The sequence below is a fragment of the Lagopus leucura genome, unplaced genomic scaffold (assembly GCF_019238085.1).
Source record: "Lagopus leucura isolate 7727_CA_CO unplaced genomic scaffold, USGS_WTPT01 Super-Scaffold_100018, whole genome shotgun sequence".
NCBI classification, from domain to species: domain Eukaryota; kingdom Metazoa; phylum Chordata; class Aves; order Galliformes; family Phasianidae; genus Lagopus; species Lagopus leucura.
The window spans coordinates 831,269-851,220 of record NW_024962272.1 but is presented as its reverse complement, the minus strand read 5'-3'; the positions used below and the strand labels follow the sequence as shown (position 1 = coordinate 851,220).

The following is a 19,952-nucleotide window of genomic DNA, read 5'->3' as shown; positions in this document are numbered from 1 at the left end:
ATAATAGCATTCTTGGCTGTATCAGATCAAGCATCACTGTAAGGTCAAGAGAACTAACCCTCAGCATTGGTGAGGTCACATGTGGAGTACCATGTCCAATTCTGGGGTCCCCAGTTCAAGTAAGACAGGGAGAGAGTCCAGTCATCTACAGGATTGCAAAGATGAACAACAGACCAGAGCAACTCTACTGTGAGGAGAGGCTGAGAGAGCTGGGACGTCAGGATGGAGAATAGAAAGATCTTACCAATGTGTATGAACACCTGAAGAGAGTGGAGGATAGACTCTTTCCGGTGGTGCCCATGCCAGAACAAGAAGCAGTGGGCACAAAGTGGAACACAAGAAGTACTGTCTAAACACCAGGAATCACTTCTTTACTATGCAGATGATGGAGCAGCAGCACAGGTTGCCTAGTGACTGTGGAGTCTCCCTCCAAGGAGATTTTCAAATGCCACCTGGCACGGTCCTGGGCACCGTGCTCTGGGTGAACTTGATTGAGCAAGACAGTTGGACTGACCTCCAGAGGTCCCCTCCAACATCTACCATTCTGTGATACATAATAATTTGTATTTCTAGTTCAACACATTGCTGGTCAATTAAAGCTCACTGCCTTGTTAACACTGGCAGACAGTGATCACCTTATGAGTAGGCATTGACAGATCAGATTCACAGACACAAAGTGAAAATCTAAAATCAGAGGGAAAACACATCAACAAGTAAGATCCAAAAAATCCTACCTCTCAATTCTCACTCTTGTCTGAACACTTCAGAAGATGCTGAAATTAACATTTGATTAAAATCATGCATATTCTTAACTGCCTTACTATAGATATCAGTTCTCATTAGGAACAGTTTTGGTCATGTATTGAATCAGGAATATATTAATATAGTGATGAAAATTTGCTTCACATACATTGGATGTTTCCATGTCATCATCTTCATTCCTTTTTGCAACTGGCAGTTCACCACGACTCAAGCTACTTCCACTTTCTAGGTCACTGACATCATCCTCTGTAGAGACATTCACCTTTTTAGCTGGGCTTTCTGCCTCAGAATTATGTTCCTGGCACTTCAGGTATGGTATGGATGATTTAGACTTATACTGAGTTTTCAAACCCTCTTCTTTCTTACAGCTGGTTGAAATGGGCACACAGGCCCCTGAATCTTCAAATGCAACGAGAGAGTCACTGGAATCCTCCTTGTCCTCATCAGCTTTTGGTTCCATTCGTAAAGGAACAGGACAGGAAAATGAGTCTGAAAGGATGCTTCCTGTGGATCAAAAATATGGCTTCTTAATAAATCTCACATTATATTACTGCATTTCACTTCAAAACAATCTGAATTATTCAAATAAAGAATACAGTTCCTCATTTAGAAATCATACAAAACAAATAATGTAGTAGAAGGACGTACATAAAAGTGGAATATAGGTTTGATCACAGAATAAATTAAATGTAAAATTTTGAGTTTGGAGAGTGAAATATAGCTTTAATCTTCTTATGGGCATTTTGTGTTTGAATTGCAACAGTTTTAAGTGATTCAAAATAATCAATATTCATGTAGCTTGTTTACTCTGACAGCTTGCAAGCACTTTTACTGGCTGAAAAAAAACACAATATAGAAGGTTGGTATATTGACCTTTATGATCTGCATTTATATGTATTATGCCAGTTTTACAAATGAAAATAAACAAAGACTAATGGTTTATAATTAGGAAAATATATTCCAAATAGATACCAAGAATATTTTTGAAAGCGACAGCACTAGTCTAAAAATGAAAAGCAATTAGCATAAATTTATAGTTCAGCAATTACTGTAATTTCATATTTCAGTGAAATTTCACCCTTCAGTGCAGAAGGGTGAAATTTGTGTGGATTTACTTTGTTGAAATTCTTTATCTGTGGATGCTTCCATGGATTTCCATGTTTTCTGGGATGTTTTCAGACAGAACAGGAGGCTGGAGAGGGGACCCAAAAAATATGTTCTCAAAGAACTCTATGCCACACACCGCAGTGTACTTTTCAGCAGCACTTCCAAGGTAATAAAGAAAAAAGACTCTAAAGCCCCCTTTTACTTTTTCTTCACATTGGTTATTTCGGTGTGCTCTTCTGATAAAACGACAGATCAAATCAGAAAACTGATAAAAGTCCATCCAATAACAAAACAGAATCTATGCAAATGAAGACTACTGCCCCGATAGAGCATAATGAATGTACTAGCCAGAGATACTCAGGGCAAATCCCTTCACCTGGAGCTACCAGTGTTACATCTAAAATGGTCCTTTCCTTTACAAAGGTCTAGGTACCACTTTTCAACAGCACAAGGAAAAACAGATAGTGCTCCACTTTTCTCTGCTTTTCCTTCCCTTATCAATGAGCGCTTGAAGGAAGCTAACTAATCACTATAACTAATCACTAGTTTCTTAGTGTTCATGGAACATTTCAAACCTCTGTTAAAGTTGGGGGAAGTTGTAAAGGAACAGCACTACAAAAAGCTTCCATATTGGATTAATCAATGTGGCATCCTCATGGGCTCAATCCTGATGTTTACCACCTCTAACAAAAGTAACACAACTATTAATAATTAAAACCAGGAAAACAGTCTGCGTATACCAATCTTTTGTATAAATTTGACATCACAGGACTGCCCTCAAAGGTAAGATTTCAAGATTTGCATTTTGGAACAGGAATGTATATACTTGAGCTACAGTGAAATTCAATATTAAGAGAAAGAACAGATTAAACATATCAGTAGATCTCAGTACGAAATCACAGTAGGGAACAAAGCACCTTTGACTTCACAGCAGCTTTATAACTTGCATTATCAGACTGTTAAAGGGAAAGTGACAGTAATTTTGTAGTCTGAAAATAGAGCATTTTTTGCACAAAGACTAATTTTAACATGCAGTATTCTTGATAAAAATACATGTAATGCATTGCAAGTATATATGTTCAACACTGTCTGCATCAGTGTTATGTCATCCCATGTTTTGCTGTACAATTGCTATTACAGGAGTTATACAGGTGATGCTACTTTCAGTTCTAAACAGTAATTTGATCATTCACTTTTACTGCATCAACCCCCTCTGTGTAACTTTCTAAGTACTTATGTTAGTATTCTACATAGGATAGTACGATGCTTTAATATCAACTAATCCATGGCATCAGAGAATCTACAACTTACATGTGAAAAATCATCTGTCCTTATCTCACCTGCAACCTTGACATTATCCAATAAATGTTGATCCAGCTGCATTCTGCTACTGCTTTCTTCTTCTCCAGAAGGCACTTCTGTATTTAGCGGACTCACTTTTTCATCTGGTTTTTCATTGACCTTGAAGCCATCAGTAGTTGCTTCAGTCTCTTTGATTTCTGCACCAGTTGCCATAGCAGATTGTCTCTTGTCCCCTGGAGTTTTAAGCTTTTTAGATCGAGATCTGTTGTGCTGGAAGCTGCTATAAGAGATATTGCTGTCAAAGTGGAGTCTGTCTTGGATAAGATAAAATGTCTACCAATATATATGTCCCTTTCACCTGCTTAAAGTGGTAAAACCTGACAATTTTTCATCTTTTTGTGTTGAGATAGTGTTTACAATTTATTGATAGATTAACTATTTGATTTAACCTTCTAATCTTTTTCACCATTCTATGACAGAAGTTATTAAACTGTAAAATGATTTTACATGACTATCACTTAACCAGCATCCAAATTAGTTTTTTGATGAACCATTCTTTTGAACCTGAAAGAGATCAACCATTAAGAAAGTAATGAAAGCAAAACTCTCTCAAATGTGCTAAAACCAGGTGCTACTTCCCATACCAGTGCCAGCAAAATACTATATCAAGTACCCCTATAAAATCAGGACTGCCCATATATCACAGAAGGTTTTATACGCATTTTAATACAAACAAGCATCTGAATGAACAAAAAATTCTGACCACCAAATATTCTGAACGTCTATTATATCTAACAATAAATTTGACAATGATTTTTAAGAACCAAATTTGAAATAAAGTCTTCCATACATGCTTTTGCACTCTCAGAAGCTGAAGAGCAAAGTTGGAACAAAAGAGCTGTGAGCCTCTTTCAGAAACAGTTTTGCAGTTTACGCGCTCAGGATAAATGGGAGATTGAAGTCCAGTTTCAAATTCAACTCTGTGATACCAAAAGAGAAGATCTGTATCTGACTGATCGTATATTAGACTGTAAAACTGATGATGCATTTGCAATAAATGCCCAACTACAGAAAAAAAACAGGAGATTTTACAATGGTCTTGCATGTGAGACCCTAAACATCTCCAGGAAAAGAAAGAAAAAAAAAAGTTTTGTTAACCTTTTTCCTTTATCTAGTATCCACTAATCCATACCTTCCAACATCCTCTCAAACACTAACAGTAATAATAGTATTTCTATAAAATTGTAATTCCAAGCATCCAAAGTGGATACTTTGACAAATTGTAAAATTTGTCAAAGTATGATACAACCAGTATTATAACTGGTTTTATGCAGTTGTGTTGAAGCAAACTATTTCAGCTTCAGATGTTGAAGTTATGTTATGTACGTGCATTCATGAAAATCCCCATACGTGGTATTTCAATTTTCCCTGTGTTGAAACTAACATAATTACCAAAATCAAAATGATTACAAATTTCATTTGACATGTTATAGTAGAAATGAAGCTGAACAAGTACTTCATTCTCCCTTTGTAAGATGCATTATTAACATGGCTGAACAAAAGCCAATCAAGAATTAAACAACATAGGAATGTGCATGAAATCATATTACGTGTTCCTGTGATAATGCTTTCAATATGATTTTTAAAAAGTCTTTGCTTATAGTTAAAACTGTATCCAAGTGTACAGGCGCAGTTATGCCACAACATAACTGAAGCTTACTACAGAGCAAAAGGGTGCTGAATTAGCTAATGGACAAAATCATTCTATTTGGGTTGGTACCCTTATAAGAAACTGGCCGCTCATCTTCTTTGTTAGCTGTCTTTAATACCTGATTATATCTCACAAACTGTTCTTAGCAACCTGAGAACAGACCCAGTGTTACATTCCTCAGCTACGTTTCTCCTCTACAACAGGAGTTGGTTCTCTTCTGTATGAAGAAATGGGTTGATTTTTCTATTATCTTCCTCAGTAATGACATGCACTCATGAAGAAAATGATGAAATTCAAAGTTAAATAGAAATTTGGAAAGGTATTGTCCTTAACCCAGAAAACTTCACCGTAAATAGATATCAATACAACAGTCCACTCTACACTAGAAGCTAAGATGATCTTTATTAGATAATGAAAAAGAAAATCCATAAAAATCATGTTCAGTAAAATCAGGACAGGAAAGCAGTAGTGCAGAAACAAAATGTATCTGCACTATGTAAACAAAGACATGATGAGCAACAAGAAAACTAAATCAGCTGTAAAACTGCTTTAATAGGTCAGGATTTGAAATTTAGTACCTTTAGTACCAGCTGAGATTTTTTTCCTCTATTTTTGTTAGTGGTGCAAACATAAATAACTGGGATTTAGACTGTTGTTATGATCTATCGCTGACCTGAGGTAGATACAGAAAGGTTTTGGCTGCTGCACTGAGTCTGCCAAACAAGCAATGATATCTCCTTAGAACCAGATTGTAGTGAGTGCTAAGACTGTTGCTAGAGACATCACATGGCTGCAGGGATTCTGCCACAGCTCCATGCCTTGTTTTTCCAATTTAATCCCTATCTCACCTGTGATGATGACACTTCTCCCTTGTTTTTTTGGATGCAGAAGTCACTAGAAACAACGAAATTTTGTAATTTTCTCTGGAATGATATTTATTAAAGAATGATTCTAAATTCCAGACTAGAATGAATTTTGACGTTCTCTATGCTCATTAACTTCAGCCATGCATGTAACAAACTAGAATAGAATGTCAGAGACATACAAAAGAAACAGGGAAATGGACAACATATTGAAAACAACCAAATGAAGAATAAAGAAACAAATACCTGTCGGAAAGTTTCCTTATTTTCTTTCTTCTCTGTAGCCACATCTTTACTTCAGGTGTTGATTCAGGAGTAGGCTTTGTATGATCAATGGTATATAAATCTTTGCCTTGCTTCCACAGCTGGTATCTGTCTGGCTGAAACTTTCTCACAAAAACGTCCATGGAAATTGTGACCATGTCTTTCCTGCAGGTGCACTGCAAAGGAACAGAGGAACTTGACGGACAAGTTGTATAATATGTCACAGCTTGTAGTTAACAAAATCAAAAACAAAAATCCCACATGTGAAATCCAATTCTTCTAGTGGTAAGAATATTTAAAGTTGTTAACTCAGAAAAAAATGTGATATTCCAGGATATTACAGAGGTACTTCAGCCCAGTTAAGACTTGACTAAGTTCTAAAGCTAAGAACAAAAAGAAGCCATACCCTTACTTCTGTCTCTATTAACTGTGCTTTGTAATTTTAAGAATAACATATTGAATCCAAACGCTGCACAAATCCTCAGCAGCATCATTTCGTATTTTCTTCTTAAAAATAAGTGACATACTAGTCACACACCCAAAAGGTATTAGCAGGCATTTATAGGGTTCCAACTTCTACATCTCTTCTAATGAGAAATTTGTTAGTTAAGAAATGCACAGAAGTACCACACCAACTTTCTGCTTTGTTTGTGTTTTCCAACAAAGAGGAAGGAACAGGCAAGAATGGGAGCAGACACTTCAAAATTTTATGTTTTAAGGCCTAGAACAGAATGTTATTAACCTGTAATCTAGCCTTCTGTGCAATGTACACCTCAAAATGTCATGCACTACTTCCCTCATCAACTTCACTTTGGTCTCTGATCAATAATCTTCATATTGTTTTCTTTCAAATCCTGCTTATCAGTAGAATATTTTATACCAGTTGAATTCACACTTAACAATTGTGAAAATGGGATTCTTTGAAAGAAATGCTGTAAATGCTAAGAGATGATTTTATATCTGAAGTTATTTTTTCAAAGCTTCAAAATACTATAAGAGGCTGTGATAAATAAATCAATATGCCTGCAGTACATGCATTTTCCAGATTGAAAGCAAATTGGCTAAAAAATAGATTCTTACGTGGAAAAACTTTCAAAGAATTTAATACTATAGATAAATGACTCTGTTAATGGGCAAAACTGAGATAATGTTTTCTTTAAGGTAAACAGTGATATACAAAAAATGCTAAATACATAGTCTGGCTTTCCAGATTGCTACAGTTAATTTAAAAGGAGTGGAAAAAAACATGGAAGGTGTTTACTCATAAAAATTGAAACATGCTTGTGATGGACTGCTAGTGTTTATTAGCTTGCTTTCTGTAGAATGATGCAAATTCTTTTGTCTGCTCTTTCTACTTATTTCTAACCTACCTTTCTTTTTCTTGAAAAGCGTACATAGTGCAATGAAAAGAAAAAATCAAGGTGTATTAACATGTTTGCTTTCCTTTCATTCTAAGAAAAAATATGAAAACCTGAAGGCAAAAGCTAGAATATGGTAATGACTTAGTGGGAAGTTACTGCAAACATAAAATATTTTAAAATGACTTCCCAAATTTCAGTTAGCACAAGTGATTTTTTTTTAATTTAACATCAGATGAGGCCCAGTCTCCAGACAGAATTATCTTCTTGACCAAGTTTCTAAACTTAAGGATACAAATAATCTATTATTTCATTCTTTGAAACGATTATGTCTCAGAAGTGAGAAAAGTGTGTCACAAAATCATAGGGGTTGGAAGGCATCACTGGATATCATCCAGTCCAGCACACTCCTAAGGCAGATTTTCTACTGTGGATTGCACAGAATTCTGTTTTCTTTCTTCAAAAGGTAATCCTGTGCTTTTGTCGTTGGTACACTTATAGTATGATGTATTCTTTTTTTTTTTTTTTTCATTAAATGCCTAGCTCCATGAAATATCTCTGAATTTATATTATGTTCGTTATGTACGGACTCATTATGCTTATTAAGTACAACATTCTCTGCTGGAAAGTTTCCTCCCCATTTTGAATTTAGAATGGGGTGAGTTTCTGAATAATGAGGTAAGGTATGCAGTACCCATATTCAGTGCTACCATCACAGCCTCATTCCACACAATTCCAAATATTCCTACCAAAACACGTTAGAGCTCTGTCCCAATAGAGTCTCTACTACTACTGTGTTAGTAATATGTAGGGACTGTCATGCAGAATAGCCATGTGCAACTTCAGACTAGAGCTATCACAAAGTTAGCTTCAGAATCCTACATCAAAATATGGCAGAAAAAAAAAAAAATTAACTCCTCCATCTACATACAGACAGCAGAAATACACTGCAGCCTGACTTCTGCTGAAAAGTCAGTTATCACCACTTCAATAAGCACAGTTTAGAAGAATCTGACATAACAGACTGGATACTGTTGAACTACAATTTAAAGATAATTCTTAAAAACTTCTAATTCTTAAGAAATGAATGGTTAAGTTTCAAATATATACAATCTACTCGAAGAATAATAATGTTATCAGTTTAAAACCACATTTTATTTAACTAACATGTTTAAATTTAAAGTCAGTTAAATCTCACATTCAGCTAAAAAATATGGCTAGATTAAGTAATCTGAATGTCAACATCAATACGCTGCATTTTCACAACGCCACTCTATAATGGAAGATTATATGAAAAGAAGAAGAAGCTGGGGATGAAAGGACTGGGCAAAGCACTGCCAAAAAAGTCCTGGGGTGCCTCTCCTATAAGGACAGACTGAAAGAGATGGATCTGTTAAGCCTGGAGAAAGGAAGGCGACAAGGTGACCTGATAGCGGCTTATCAGTATCTAAAGGGGAGCTACAGGAAAGAAGGGGACAGACTCTTCAGCAGGGCCTGCTGTGACAGGACAGTGGGAAAGGATTTCAAGCCTAAAAAGGGGAAAGTTAGGTTGGAAGGAAAACAACTTTTGCACTGAGGGTAGGAAGGCACTGGAACAGGTTGCCCACAGAAGTGATTACCGCCACATTCCTGAAGACTTTCAAGGCCAGGCTGGACCAGGCCCTGGGCAACCTGTCGTGGTTGTGGATGTCCCTGTTCATTGCAGGAGAGTGGGTCAAATGACCTTTAAAGGTCCCTTCCAACCCTAAAGATTTTATGATTCTATGATTGTAAGAAAAGCAAACTCTGAAATTGTGGTTTTAATCAGTTGCATTTGATATTAGTTTTTATTCAAAAGTATCTGATCAGAATTCTCTTTTTCAAATAAAATCTATCTATTCATTTATCAATCTATGTACAGATACTCTGTGAAAGACTTGACATCATTTGAAACTGTTTCTCTCGTACATCATATCCTTGATCAGTCACAATAAACAGTAACAGAAAAGGAACTGAGGTATCTGGAGAGTGGAAGGTGCATATGAAGTTGGTGCATTACAAGATTTTTCATTTCTAAAAATAATATATGTAATATGTACAAGAAACGCTATTATCTCTCAGTTCACACACAAAATCCCTTCCAAATTCAAGATGCATTGCACTACGTGCAGGAGAAACTGTTGTTTAAATAAAAATATAAAGTATCACTGTTTTTTCTGTTAGCTGTAAGACTTCCAGCAGTTTGTTGGAGGGGGGGAGGGGGGGAGAGAACATTATTTAAGCCCAAAGAATTAAAAAACATCAAGAAAAAATGCATTGTCTGATGGAATCATAATAATACATGAAAAGAATTATGTTTAAGTGAGGCACAGAATTTCTGTCTTTCAGCAGTCTTTGATGAATTTCCACTACGTTTTAACAGCTCTATTGCAAGTGGCTTAAAAAGAAATACCAGATACTAGGAATATAATTGATTTTTTTTTTCTAGACGTCTTTAAGCTGCTAAAGACGTAAACCTCTGAGTAAAAAGTAATGGAGAAATATCATGCTCAGCACTACTGCTGCCTGCCTGAAATACAGAATATATAGAAACATATATACAGAAACATACACAGAAAATACAGAAGACAAGCTTCTAGCCACTGTAGTAGCTAGATAATTGGATAAACATTTGGAATTACCATATTAGACAGTAAAAACGGGCATTTTCTGAAAACTACTTTGACTCACTTTCCCTAAAATAATCGAAGGGAAAAAAAATGGAAAGAATGAAAAAAAAAAATACCAGTGATTTTGATAGATAAATTGGAAAAGGTTTTTTGAGGTTTTTCTTGGTGGGAACAATGTTCCTTTTTCATTTCTCATTAGACTGACATACAGCTGACAGTTACAGGATTTCCAGCTTCTGAGAAAAAGTGAACAAAAGCTTCTATTTCCAAAGTAAAACTAAACATCACTCTGATTACCAAGCCAAACCTCAAGGGATACAGGCACAGGGCATACCACTTTATACTATAATATTTACTATATTACATTCACAGATGATAATATTAATCACCTAATGTATTTAAGAGAAGATCTCAAATCAAAGATGTTAGATCCCTAAATCATATAATCAGGAAAATGAAAACAATAAAAAAATACCAGCCACTACTTCTGCAACCTGCCCCAGTGAGCAGACAAACATGACTGTCTCTGGCCACTATCTACCAGTGTTTGTACTATAGGAGTTATCTTCACCACCCAGTAGCCCTCTTGGTGGCAGGTAACAAAAGATGACAGAACGGGCAAGTTTAGAACATTCAGGCCAAGACTGGTATGTAGAAATGAGAGAACATTAGATACTCCACAGCATACCTAATACAGCCCTGCCTACAGATAAAATATTATTCACAAATAAAATATTTATTGATTTATTAATTTTGTTGATTTATTGATTTATTGAATTATTCAAAAATAATTCACAAATAATGTACATAATCCACAAGACAAAAAATCATGTAAAAGGCAGCTAGCTGATGTTGGGATGTTGCAAACATCCCAACCCATACAACAAAAGGAGTTATTTTCTACGTGCAGGAGAATCCCTCTGAAACATGCTCTTCAATCAAAGATTAGTAAGATAATCAGAGTAATTAAGAGAACAAAATCCTCTCCCAGTCTTTTGGTATTATAACATCATCAAAGTAACAATTACTTTTATTATTTCATCTATCGTAAAGACACAGCTTGGAGGTAAGCAATTCAGATGACATTTATTAGTAAATGCAGGCCTTTTTAGCAATGAGGGAGAAGAAAAATATATCAGCAACTTCAACCAATTGGTGTAAACAAATGTGATACATATTTGCAAGGAGAAAAAACTACCTAAGCAAGGCATGCTTAGCCACAATTTTTTTTTTTTTTTTCCCAAATAAAACTTATTTATAAATGGTAGCAAAGAATAACTACTTTGTATTTTTAAAAAATCAAATTATTCTCATTTATTGCTCTAATTCAGAAAAACTGAGATGAACATGTCAAGCTTCTAGATCTATGCCTGTTTGACACCTACCCAAGCATCTTTTAAAATAGTATCCTTTACCTAACTACTCTCAGTGACACAATGGTAGGATTCATGTTTTGACCAGCCATATTTTGACCCTATCACATCAACATTAGGACCTAAAAAAAACCTCTTAGATTTTTTTTAGACAATTAAGAACTAGTACACTTCCCTCCTTTATGTAACCATTTTTTAAGAAAAAATTGTTACATCTTATACACTGTAGGTAAAATTTCACTCCGTACACCTGCGGACAGCAAAAGAAACGAAAATTTCACTTCGTAAAAGGAGAATGAATATCTATAAAACATAAAACAAAGAAACAAACAGGATAAAGAAAGCATCAGGCTGTTAAACTTTATATGCTACACAAATCACAGTCAAAAAAATGCACTCTGAAAGTCATCTAGTCAAGGCATTTAGAATCACACAATCACTGAAGTTGGAAAGACCTCCACGATCTAGTCCACCTACCAGCAATATTTCCCCATTATACCACGTCCACTAGTACAAGTCTAAACCACGACCCTTAGAACAGGATTTCTCAAATCACACTTGTTCATCTACTTTCCTAACTGTTTCCAGCGATTAAAGCTTTCTTCACAGTACACTGGCAATGATGAATTTATTGGAGATATACATTTTATTTATTTATTTACTTGGATTCTTTTCCCCAGTTTAACTTCAACTGCACCGTTTAACAGACCATTCTACCGACTGCATTCCACCCTTGTTGCAATACCTTAAACAAATGATGCACAAAAAAACCAAGAAATGTATTTTGATAAATTTCAATTAATAAGTGCAGTTAGAACTACATCCTATGGACTACCTGTAGAACAAGTGTTTGTCAGGCAGTGTTTGCTTGCAGGACAGAATTTAATAAATCCTAGGAGCAATAACTGTTCTGTGCTACAGAATCAGGCAGTGATGCATTTTCACACTGGCCTTCTGGAAACTTCTAGGCACAAACCTTTGATATTAGTTAACCATCTACGCAAACTGCAATAAGGCAAGCCTTCCTCTAACAGTCAGAGAAAATACAAGCAGATCCTTCTCACATCCAGTCATACAAAACACAAATTCAAAACATCACTTTCTATAAAGGCCTTTTATACATTCCACAATGTGTTAAGTAAATAACAGAATACTTTTAATAAAATCATTATTTGTATTCATATATGCATAAGCAAACAGACTGCAATACTTGTAAAATAGTCCAATATTTAAACACTGCATTAAAAAATATTTTTTTACTCGATTCCTATTTCCAATTTACTTTCCACTTACTCATTATGCCACCTACACATCCCTCCACAAACAAAAAGGATTTTTTTATATTTCAAAATATAAAAACATAGAACTGATTCCATCAGAGCCAGATGCCACTGTGAAAACGCATCTGTTTTCACACAGAGCACCAGCATTCTCTTGAAACCCTGAGAACAGAAACACTGACAGGAAATCACTGAAAGAAGGCCATCTTCTCCTACCTCCCAGACTTTCTTTGTGTTTATGTTATCCACCATTACTAATTATACTTTCCTAGCTCACAAGACCCAGAAATTACTGACTTAAGTACAAGTTCAGTGTACTGAAATAAGCAATGAAATTCAAAATAGAAGCTAAACAGCAGCCTATGATCCAAGGAACTTGATGGAAACATGTAAAGATCCAGATTACGGTATCTCTACATATAGCAAGGGGAGGGAAGAGGTTTATATATGTGTGATAACGTTACAGGCCACCCTGAACTTTAGCTTCTAATTGTCATTTAGAATAACAGACTAATATACAAGATAGCATGCTCACTCTTCATGTGTTGCTACCCATCCCAAAGATGACACAGGAAAAAAACAAGACTGTACTGTCATGTTTAGTGTAGTGAAAACAGCATCATTATCAACAATGCCGAACATATATAAGTAGAACAAGAACAGTAAAACTATGCCTCTGAAGGTTGACTGGTTTAAGGTTCCCTGTTTCCACTGTGTGTGCATGTCTGCTTTTTTGTGAAGGGTTTCTTTTTTCGAAGCAGTGGGAAGAAAGTTAATTTCCACAGTCACATTACTCTTGAGTATCCCAGTTCTGTAAATCTTCTATTAGTATCTTTCATCACTACTCTTACCCATTCAAAGATTGAATCATTAACTATTAACCTTTCTCTCTTCAATCCTTCTCCTCTCTTGCCAGGATTCCATCCTGGATGCCTACAAACAAAAAGAAACCCTTTCTCTAGAGCTTTTCTCTGCTGCACATCAACTGCCCCCTATCGTTGTCTTACTCTGTGTTGCTTACCTTTGTAGTACGTTTGGACTGCCCTTCCTAAGCTCTAGAAGGTAAAGGCTTAACCTAAACTATGTCATAATGCTTGCACTAAAAACAGCAAGAATACTGACCTGTGAAGACATAATTTACTACAAATGAATTGACTTTCATCTCCTGAATACCTGAATTAACGTAAATATATTAACACAAAGAATATTTTAAGTATAAAAATAGCCTGTGCAATCATATTTATATATTATGAACAATAAATTTTATTTGTTAGCCAGCTAATGCAGGTATACTATAATGCTATTCCTCATCTTCAGCATATAAATTCCACAGACATGACAGAATCACAGAATGTCTTGGGTTGGGAGGGACCTTAAAGACAATCCGGTTCCAACCTGCTACTGTGGGCACAGCTGCCAACCATCAGTCTGCCCAGGGCTCCATCGAACCTGGCATTCAACACCTTCAGGGATGGGGCATCCACAGCTTCTCTGTGAAATCCATTATAATGGATTTGCTTACAGAAGGTCTATCAACTGCAAAAACAGGATTCACAAGCAACACAAGTACAGAAATTCTCAACATCTACATACATCCTTAGCTCTGTAGCTGTAGCAGAATTGAAATATACTGTTACATAATTCAGTGAAATGGTAAACCTTATTAAAAAAAATGTTCCTTCTCTACTCTGAACAAAAAAAAATATTTTGCAAATTGATGTTATTGATGCCATTTGGGGAAAAAGTTCAGGTTAGAACATACTGCAGATTTTAAGGGGGGTGGCAGACACATATATACACCTGATATGGGTGTACAGGCCAATGACTAAGAACCTTTCCCGCTATTCTGGGGGTCTTTTTATTGGCTAAACTAAATTGTTACCTCCATTTAAGGACCATTTACTAACACAACTATTAAACCTGTATATTATTATTCATGGTACTAGTTATGCCAGTAAGTCAAATTCTGTCAGGGCTTTGAAATGAAATAAAAAAAAAAATTATAACCTTAAGACTTAACAATAATTTAAGAGTCATAGCAATTTAAATAAATGAGCATAGAATTTTTAACAGCAATTCAAATTTTATGGGTTTCCAAGCTAGTTGCCATTTTTAAGAATTTTGACTGCATCTACATCCGATCATGCTCACAAGTAGATCATGCTGAAAACTGAATTCTGCTTAGACTTATCTAAAGCCTTAACACTGCTGGACATTTCACAACACTGCTTCTGAAGCACAATACAAAAAATAGGTTATTAATTAAGAATATTATAAACTATTTTTAAAGTTGATAAAGCAATTTTTTAAAAATAGTTTTGAATGTAACAATCAAGACACATTTTTCTCAGATTTCAGCTTCTAGCATACAGAATACTGTATTAAGAAATTTTAAGAACAACAAATTAACATTCTGAATAGTAAATTACAGTACATAATGGCGTCCGTCTGGGCAAAGAATTCCGCAATGAAATTCTTATGGGACAGAAAAGATGTTGTCAAGTCTTGTGTGAAGAAGAGAAAGCACTGCTACATTCATTAAGTTAAGGTACATAATAAATAGCTGCAATAGCTTGGCTCCGTTTTTCAAGATCACTTGCCTAACATCTGTTACACATAGATATTTTGCAGCATCTGTACATACTGAGTCAAACAATAAGCTCAATAAACCACTGACAGGTTTATATACCAACAACCTCACCAGTTGTTAAGAGGAAAATCCAGAGATAGGAACTGCAAGAATTAACACCTAACACAATCTTCTTCTAGACTGTGTTATCAATCTATTAAATCATTGTTTAGCCAATAAGATTCTTAAACTAAGTTCATGTTTCCCAAAAAATACTTCATTTGTACTCCTGCTCAGTACAACAGAACAAAATTTAGCAAACCTGTATGCTTTCTAGCAGACAATGAAGATATCAGTTCTATACACAAGCAGGAATTTGAGAACGCTTTGCAAATACTATTGTTTTTTCCTGATAGCAGAAAAGAAGAAACCAGACCACAGAAAGAACTGTTTGTCAAAGTCACATCACAGACAGAACTGATACTAGAATGTCTTTGATTCTCCACTCATTGATCCAAATGGTAAATCTTATTTCTGAATAGAAGAAAATTATTTTCACAGGCGTCTTAAAATATCTTTTTCAGTCCTCTCTAACAAATCCAATTCTGCCGCAGAGAATGAAAGGAAAAACAAAATGTGAAGGGCAGAAAAACATTAATGAAAATCAAAGTAATGATCTGGCCCTACGAATATTGCAAAAAGCAGTAAAGAGCAGAAATTAAACAATTTCCAGCTACCCACTGACATAATTTGCCTTTTAACAAAACACGGAAAGGAAAGAAACAGTAGATATCCAGGGTTCTAGCTCTGTTTAACCCAATTAAGTTTATCAAGCACTGTGATTTTTAAAAACAAAACAAACAGCAACAAACAAACAAACAAACAAAAACCTCCAATCTTCCAAGAAAAACAAAAAGACATAAAAAGCAATCCTGTCAGAAACAATGCAAAAAAAAAGCACTAAGAATAATTTTTTACATATGCAGTGTAGCCTTAAGGAATTGTCCTTCAAGCATCATTGCAAACAGCTATCTTAAAGCCTTCTAAAGGCAGAGGAGCTAAGAGCTGAATTAATCATGCAATAAACACTGTCCTATGTAACTTCTGAGTTTTATTTATGTAGGTTATTGTTCACATTTCTACATGTCAAGTAAGTTTTTTTCCCAAAGAATCCCTACCAGCAATTTAAACCCAATCAAAGATGTTCCTTTTGGCCTACTACTGATCATTTGTTGTCAGAAATACTAGTTGTCCCATTAATGACAAGAAAACTACCTGTCAGTACTTTCAGCTCTTCAGAATGACCATGAGTTAAAACATAGCAGAGTAAGATCTTAGTCGATCAAGTTTGCTGGGAGGATTTTGAATCTATTAAAGAGGAACAGAATTACTACGTAAAGAGGTTATTATTTGCATACAATTTTTGCATACAACTTTTTTTTTCTTTTCTTAATCTGGCACACACAAAATTCTATACTTATGGCACTGCTCATATTTCAAATAAAGGCAGACTACAAAGTCTTCCAGCAACAGATGTTTGGTGAATATGTTATCTTCAGTGGTTTTGTTCTGTTTACTGGGCTTCCAGAATTTGAACGCCCTAGCAAAAATGAAAATCTTACTAACAATGGCACGTCATAAACAAGGTTGCCTGTTATCTTTGGATTAACACACTTCTCTCACCATTTGAAATTCTTGAAAAAACACTGCCAGAACATAAAGCAATTTGCTTTATGAGACTTATGCACGTAAAACACATACACGTATAAAGTACACATACAATGTCTACATACGTACATGTATATATATAATGTACTAAAATTTTCATTTCTTTCAAAAACAGTTTGATAATAGCAAATCCAACATGTCCTAACTTTTGAGGAGTTCATACTCCTTCCACAATTTCCTCTCAAACTGAGCCAGCAACAAAAGAAAGCAACTTAGTACTTTAAAGTTGTCTGAAATTTCCCCTTAGCACAGGAACACTCATAGCTACTACCAAATATAACCTGTTCAGAAACTGTCTTACATCAATAGCTTGGCAGGATTTCACATTGTGTTTTCCCCTTCCCACTACTTCATTAATTAAAGTAAAAACAAACAAAAAGACTTGTTAAACCTTTACAAGGACAAACACAATATCCTCCACAAATGGGAGATTTTGTCTCATTGTTAACAATGCCACTGAGGATAACGCCGTTCTGACATGATGAGAACACAAGCTTTGTAACACAGCTTGTCTAGATTTGGGAAAGTATGAGAGGAGGTGGACACAAAATGACAGTAAGGAGGAAATAGTAGAGTCCTTTATGACTTTATCCTCTAATACATAAAAGCTGTATGGAAATCCCATCAAAACTTTTCATGTTCAGACATCGGCACATTCTCAGTATAAATGCTTCCAGGTCTGTGAACCGAGCAGCTCAAAACATACCACTGGCACCCAGGACACGAAAACCCAGTGCTCACAAGCTAACTGTCATGGTTAGTATCTTGGAACAGTAGCTTGGTTAGTATCTTGGAACAGTAGGTGAACTATTAAAATTACTCAAAAATACAACTTGCAAAAATGTAAGAGCCAAAAGAGTGGAACAACAGCATTATATGTTTCACTGCCACAAAAAAAAAAAAAAAAATAGAGTAGAACCAAAGGAAATTTCCTCAGATGAAGTGTGCATTCAAAATAGGGTTAAACCACCCCTAGACATTTCTGAAAGAAATTGAATATGTTTCTGTTGACTAAGGCTCTTGCACACAAAAAAACCCACACTCACTGACGTGAAACAAAGCTCCTTCCAGCAAGTACTGACTTATCAACAAATACATCATTGTCATTAAAGATCCTAGAGAAACGTCTGCCAACAGTCATGGAAAATTGAATTCCTTCCTGGAAAATATGAGTTTCCAAAACAAAGTAAACAAAATAAATAAATAAATAAATAATATTTGAAAATCAACAGACTCTGTACAAACACACTGAATTACATTTATACCCCTAATGAAAAAAATGCCAGACCATTCAAAGCAATGGAATTACCTTACTCTCAAGTGAAAAAAAGAACGACTGCATATTGAGGATGTAGGCCTTGCTGGGTTACAGTCTCTAAACGTATGATAACCAAATGAAGGACTTTGACAGAAGGCAATAGCCAACACTTCTCTCACTTCAGATAATTGAGCATAGATCTGCGTTTTGCTATCAAGGAAATACAAAAGGAAAAAAAAACAACCTGGTATTGCAGAATAATAATATCACACACGCTGGACCTTAAAAACTTTAGAAGCAAAACCTGTATAACTATCTATAGACAGCTGATAAACTACACTGACACACAGTCTTTCTTCTCCACTCCTACTCACAGTCACACTCACAATCTTCTATCTTCTGAAATTGGGAAGGTACTACCACCAGCGATCTGCATGATTGCAAAGTATGTACCATTAATGTATTCTCTGCAAGACTGCATGATTATACATGTTTACACTAATTCATAACAACCCTACCACAATTCCTTGGTGTTAGAAGCCTATGAAGATCTATGTTCAATATAGTATTTTCTTCAATTCCAAAACAGTATTTCTTCAATAGAATGTAGCCAAAGGATGAGTCTTGATAGATCAAGTGTGTTCTAACTACACCTCCTAGCCATGCGTTAGCATTTTGAAATGTGAACTCAATAAAGAATATGAGAAAAGTTATCATTCTTCTTTTTGGACAGATGTAGAATATAAAAGGATCTTACAAGGTCTATGTGCCTTCTTTCATAATGACTTTCTAAATAATCTGAACTGTTATCAGCCAATTGTTCCATACATCTTGACAAAAGCTCACAATTACATCACAATATGATGTTATTGTTAATATATTATTAATACTTCTGCCAACGAACACCAATATTTTACCAACAATATTGCAAGGTTATAAAGAGCCACTAAATCATGACCTAAGCATCACATCTATGTATGGCAACTCAACCACTTCCCTGGGCAGCAGGGACTCTATCAGTGAAGAAATATTCCCTAATATTCTTACTGTCTGGGAGACTAGCCCTCAGTTTGCTACCACTTCCTCTGAGGTAACTGTACAGAGCAGTAAGGTCTCCCTCAGCCTCCTTTTCTCTAGGCTAAATAACGCTGTATCCCATAGCCACTCTCCCTAAGACTTGTTCTCTACATCTTTCAACAGCTTTGTTGCCCTTCCCTGGACCAGTGAATGGAACTTACGTAGTCACAATGTCTAATATAAATTAATGAAGCTCCCATAGAAAAAAAGAAAAAAAAAACCACACAAAAAAAAACACAAAAAAAAAACAAAACTAGAGCGACTTTCCTGGGCCTGAAATTTAAGATAAACAGTTCATCACCAGTAGCTGCTTGATGATTTCAAGATAATAAGGTAATCAGCTTTACTTCATCACAATCAAACCACTGGGATATTAAATATGAAACATTTTAACTGAAGTTTTTTGGTATGCATAAGAACATAAATACTGTTCTGACACTGAGACTTCCTTAACAACATCTGATTTAATCAAATAAACAGGATTTTATGCAGAGTTCACATTACTGTGGATATTATTTAAAGAACATAAAACATATTCTTTTACTGATTTTACTTCATTCTAAAGCATACATTTATTCCACCTGGAATAAATAAAACTGCTATTGAAACATAAAGGCTTTAACATCAGACAAATACCTTGCTTACACCTTCA

At 35.3% G+C, this 19,952-nt stretch overlaps 1 protein-coding gene across 2 annotated transcripts in view; it reads right to left on the bottom strand.

Moving 5' to 3' along the window:
- The window catches only part of KDM4C (lysine demethylase 4C), a 301,610-nt gene that overhangs the window by 135,834 nt on the left and 145,824 nt on the right, over positions 1–19,952 (bottom strand). Inside the window, exons 9-11 of one of the 2 annotated variants that reach the window (XM_042877489.1) lie at positions 5,992–6,185; positions 3,210–3,451; positions 911–1,266 (exon numbers count right to left, since the gene is read on the bottom strand). In XM_042877489.1, coding sequence (XP_042733423.1) covers positions 911–1,266; positions 3,210–3,451; positions 5,992–6,185 — 792 coding nt within the window. The remainder of the gene's footprint in view (positions 1–910; positions 1,267–3,209; positions 3,452–5,991; positions 6,186–19,952) is intronic. The other variant, XM_042877490.1, reaches the window with a different exon arrangement.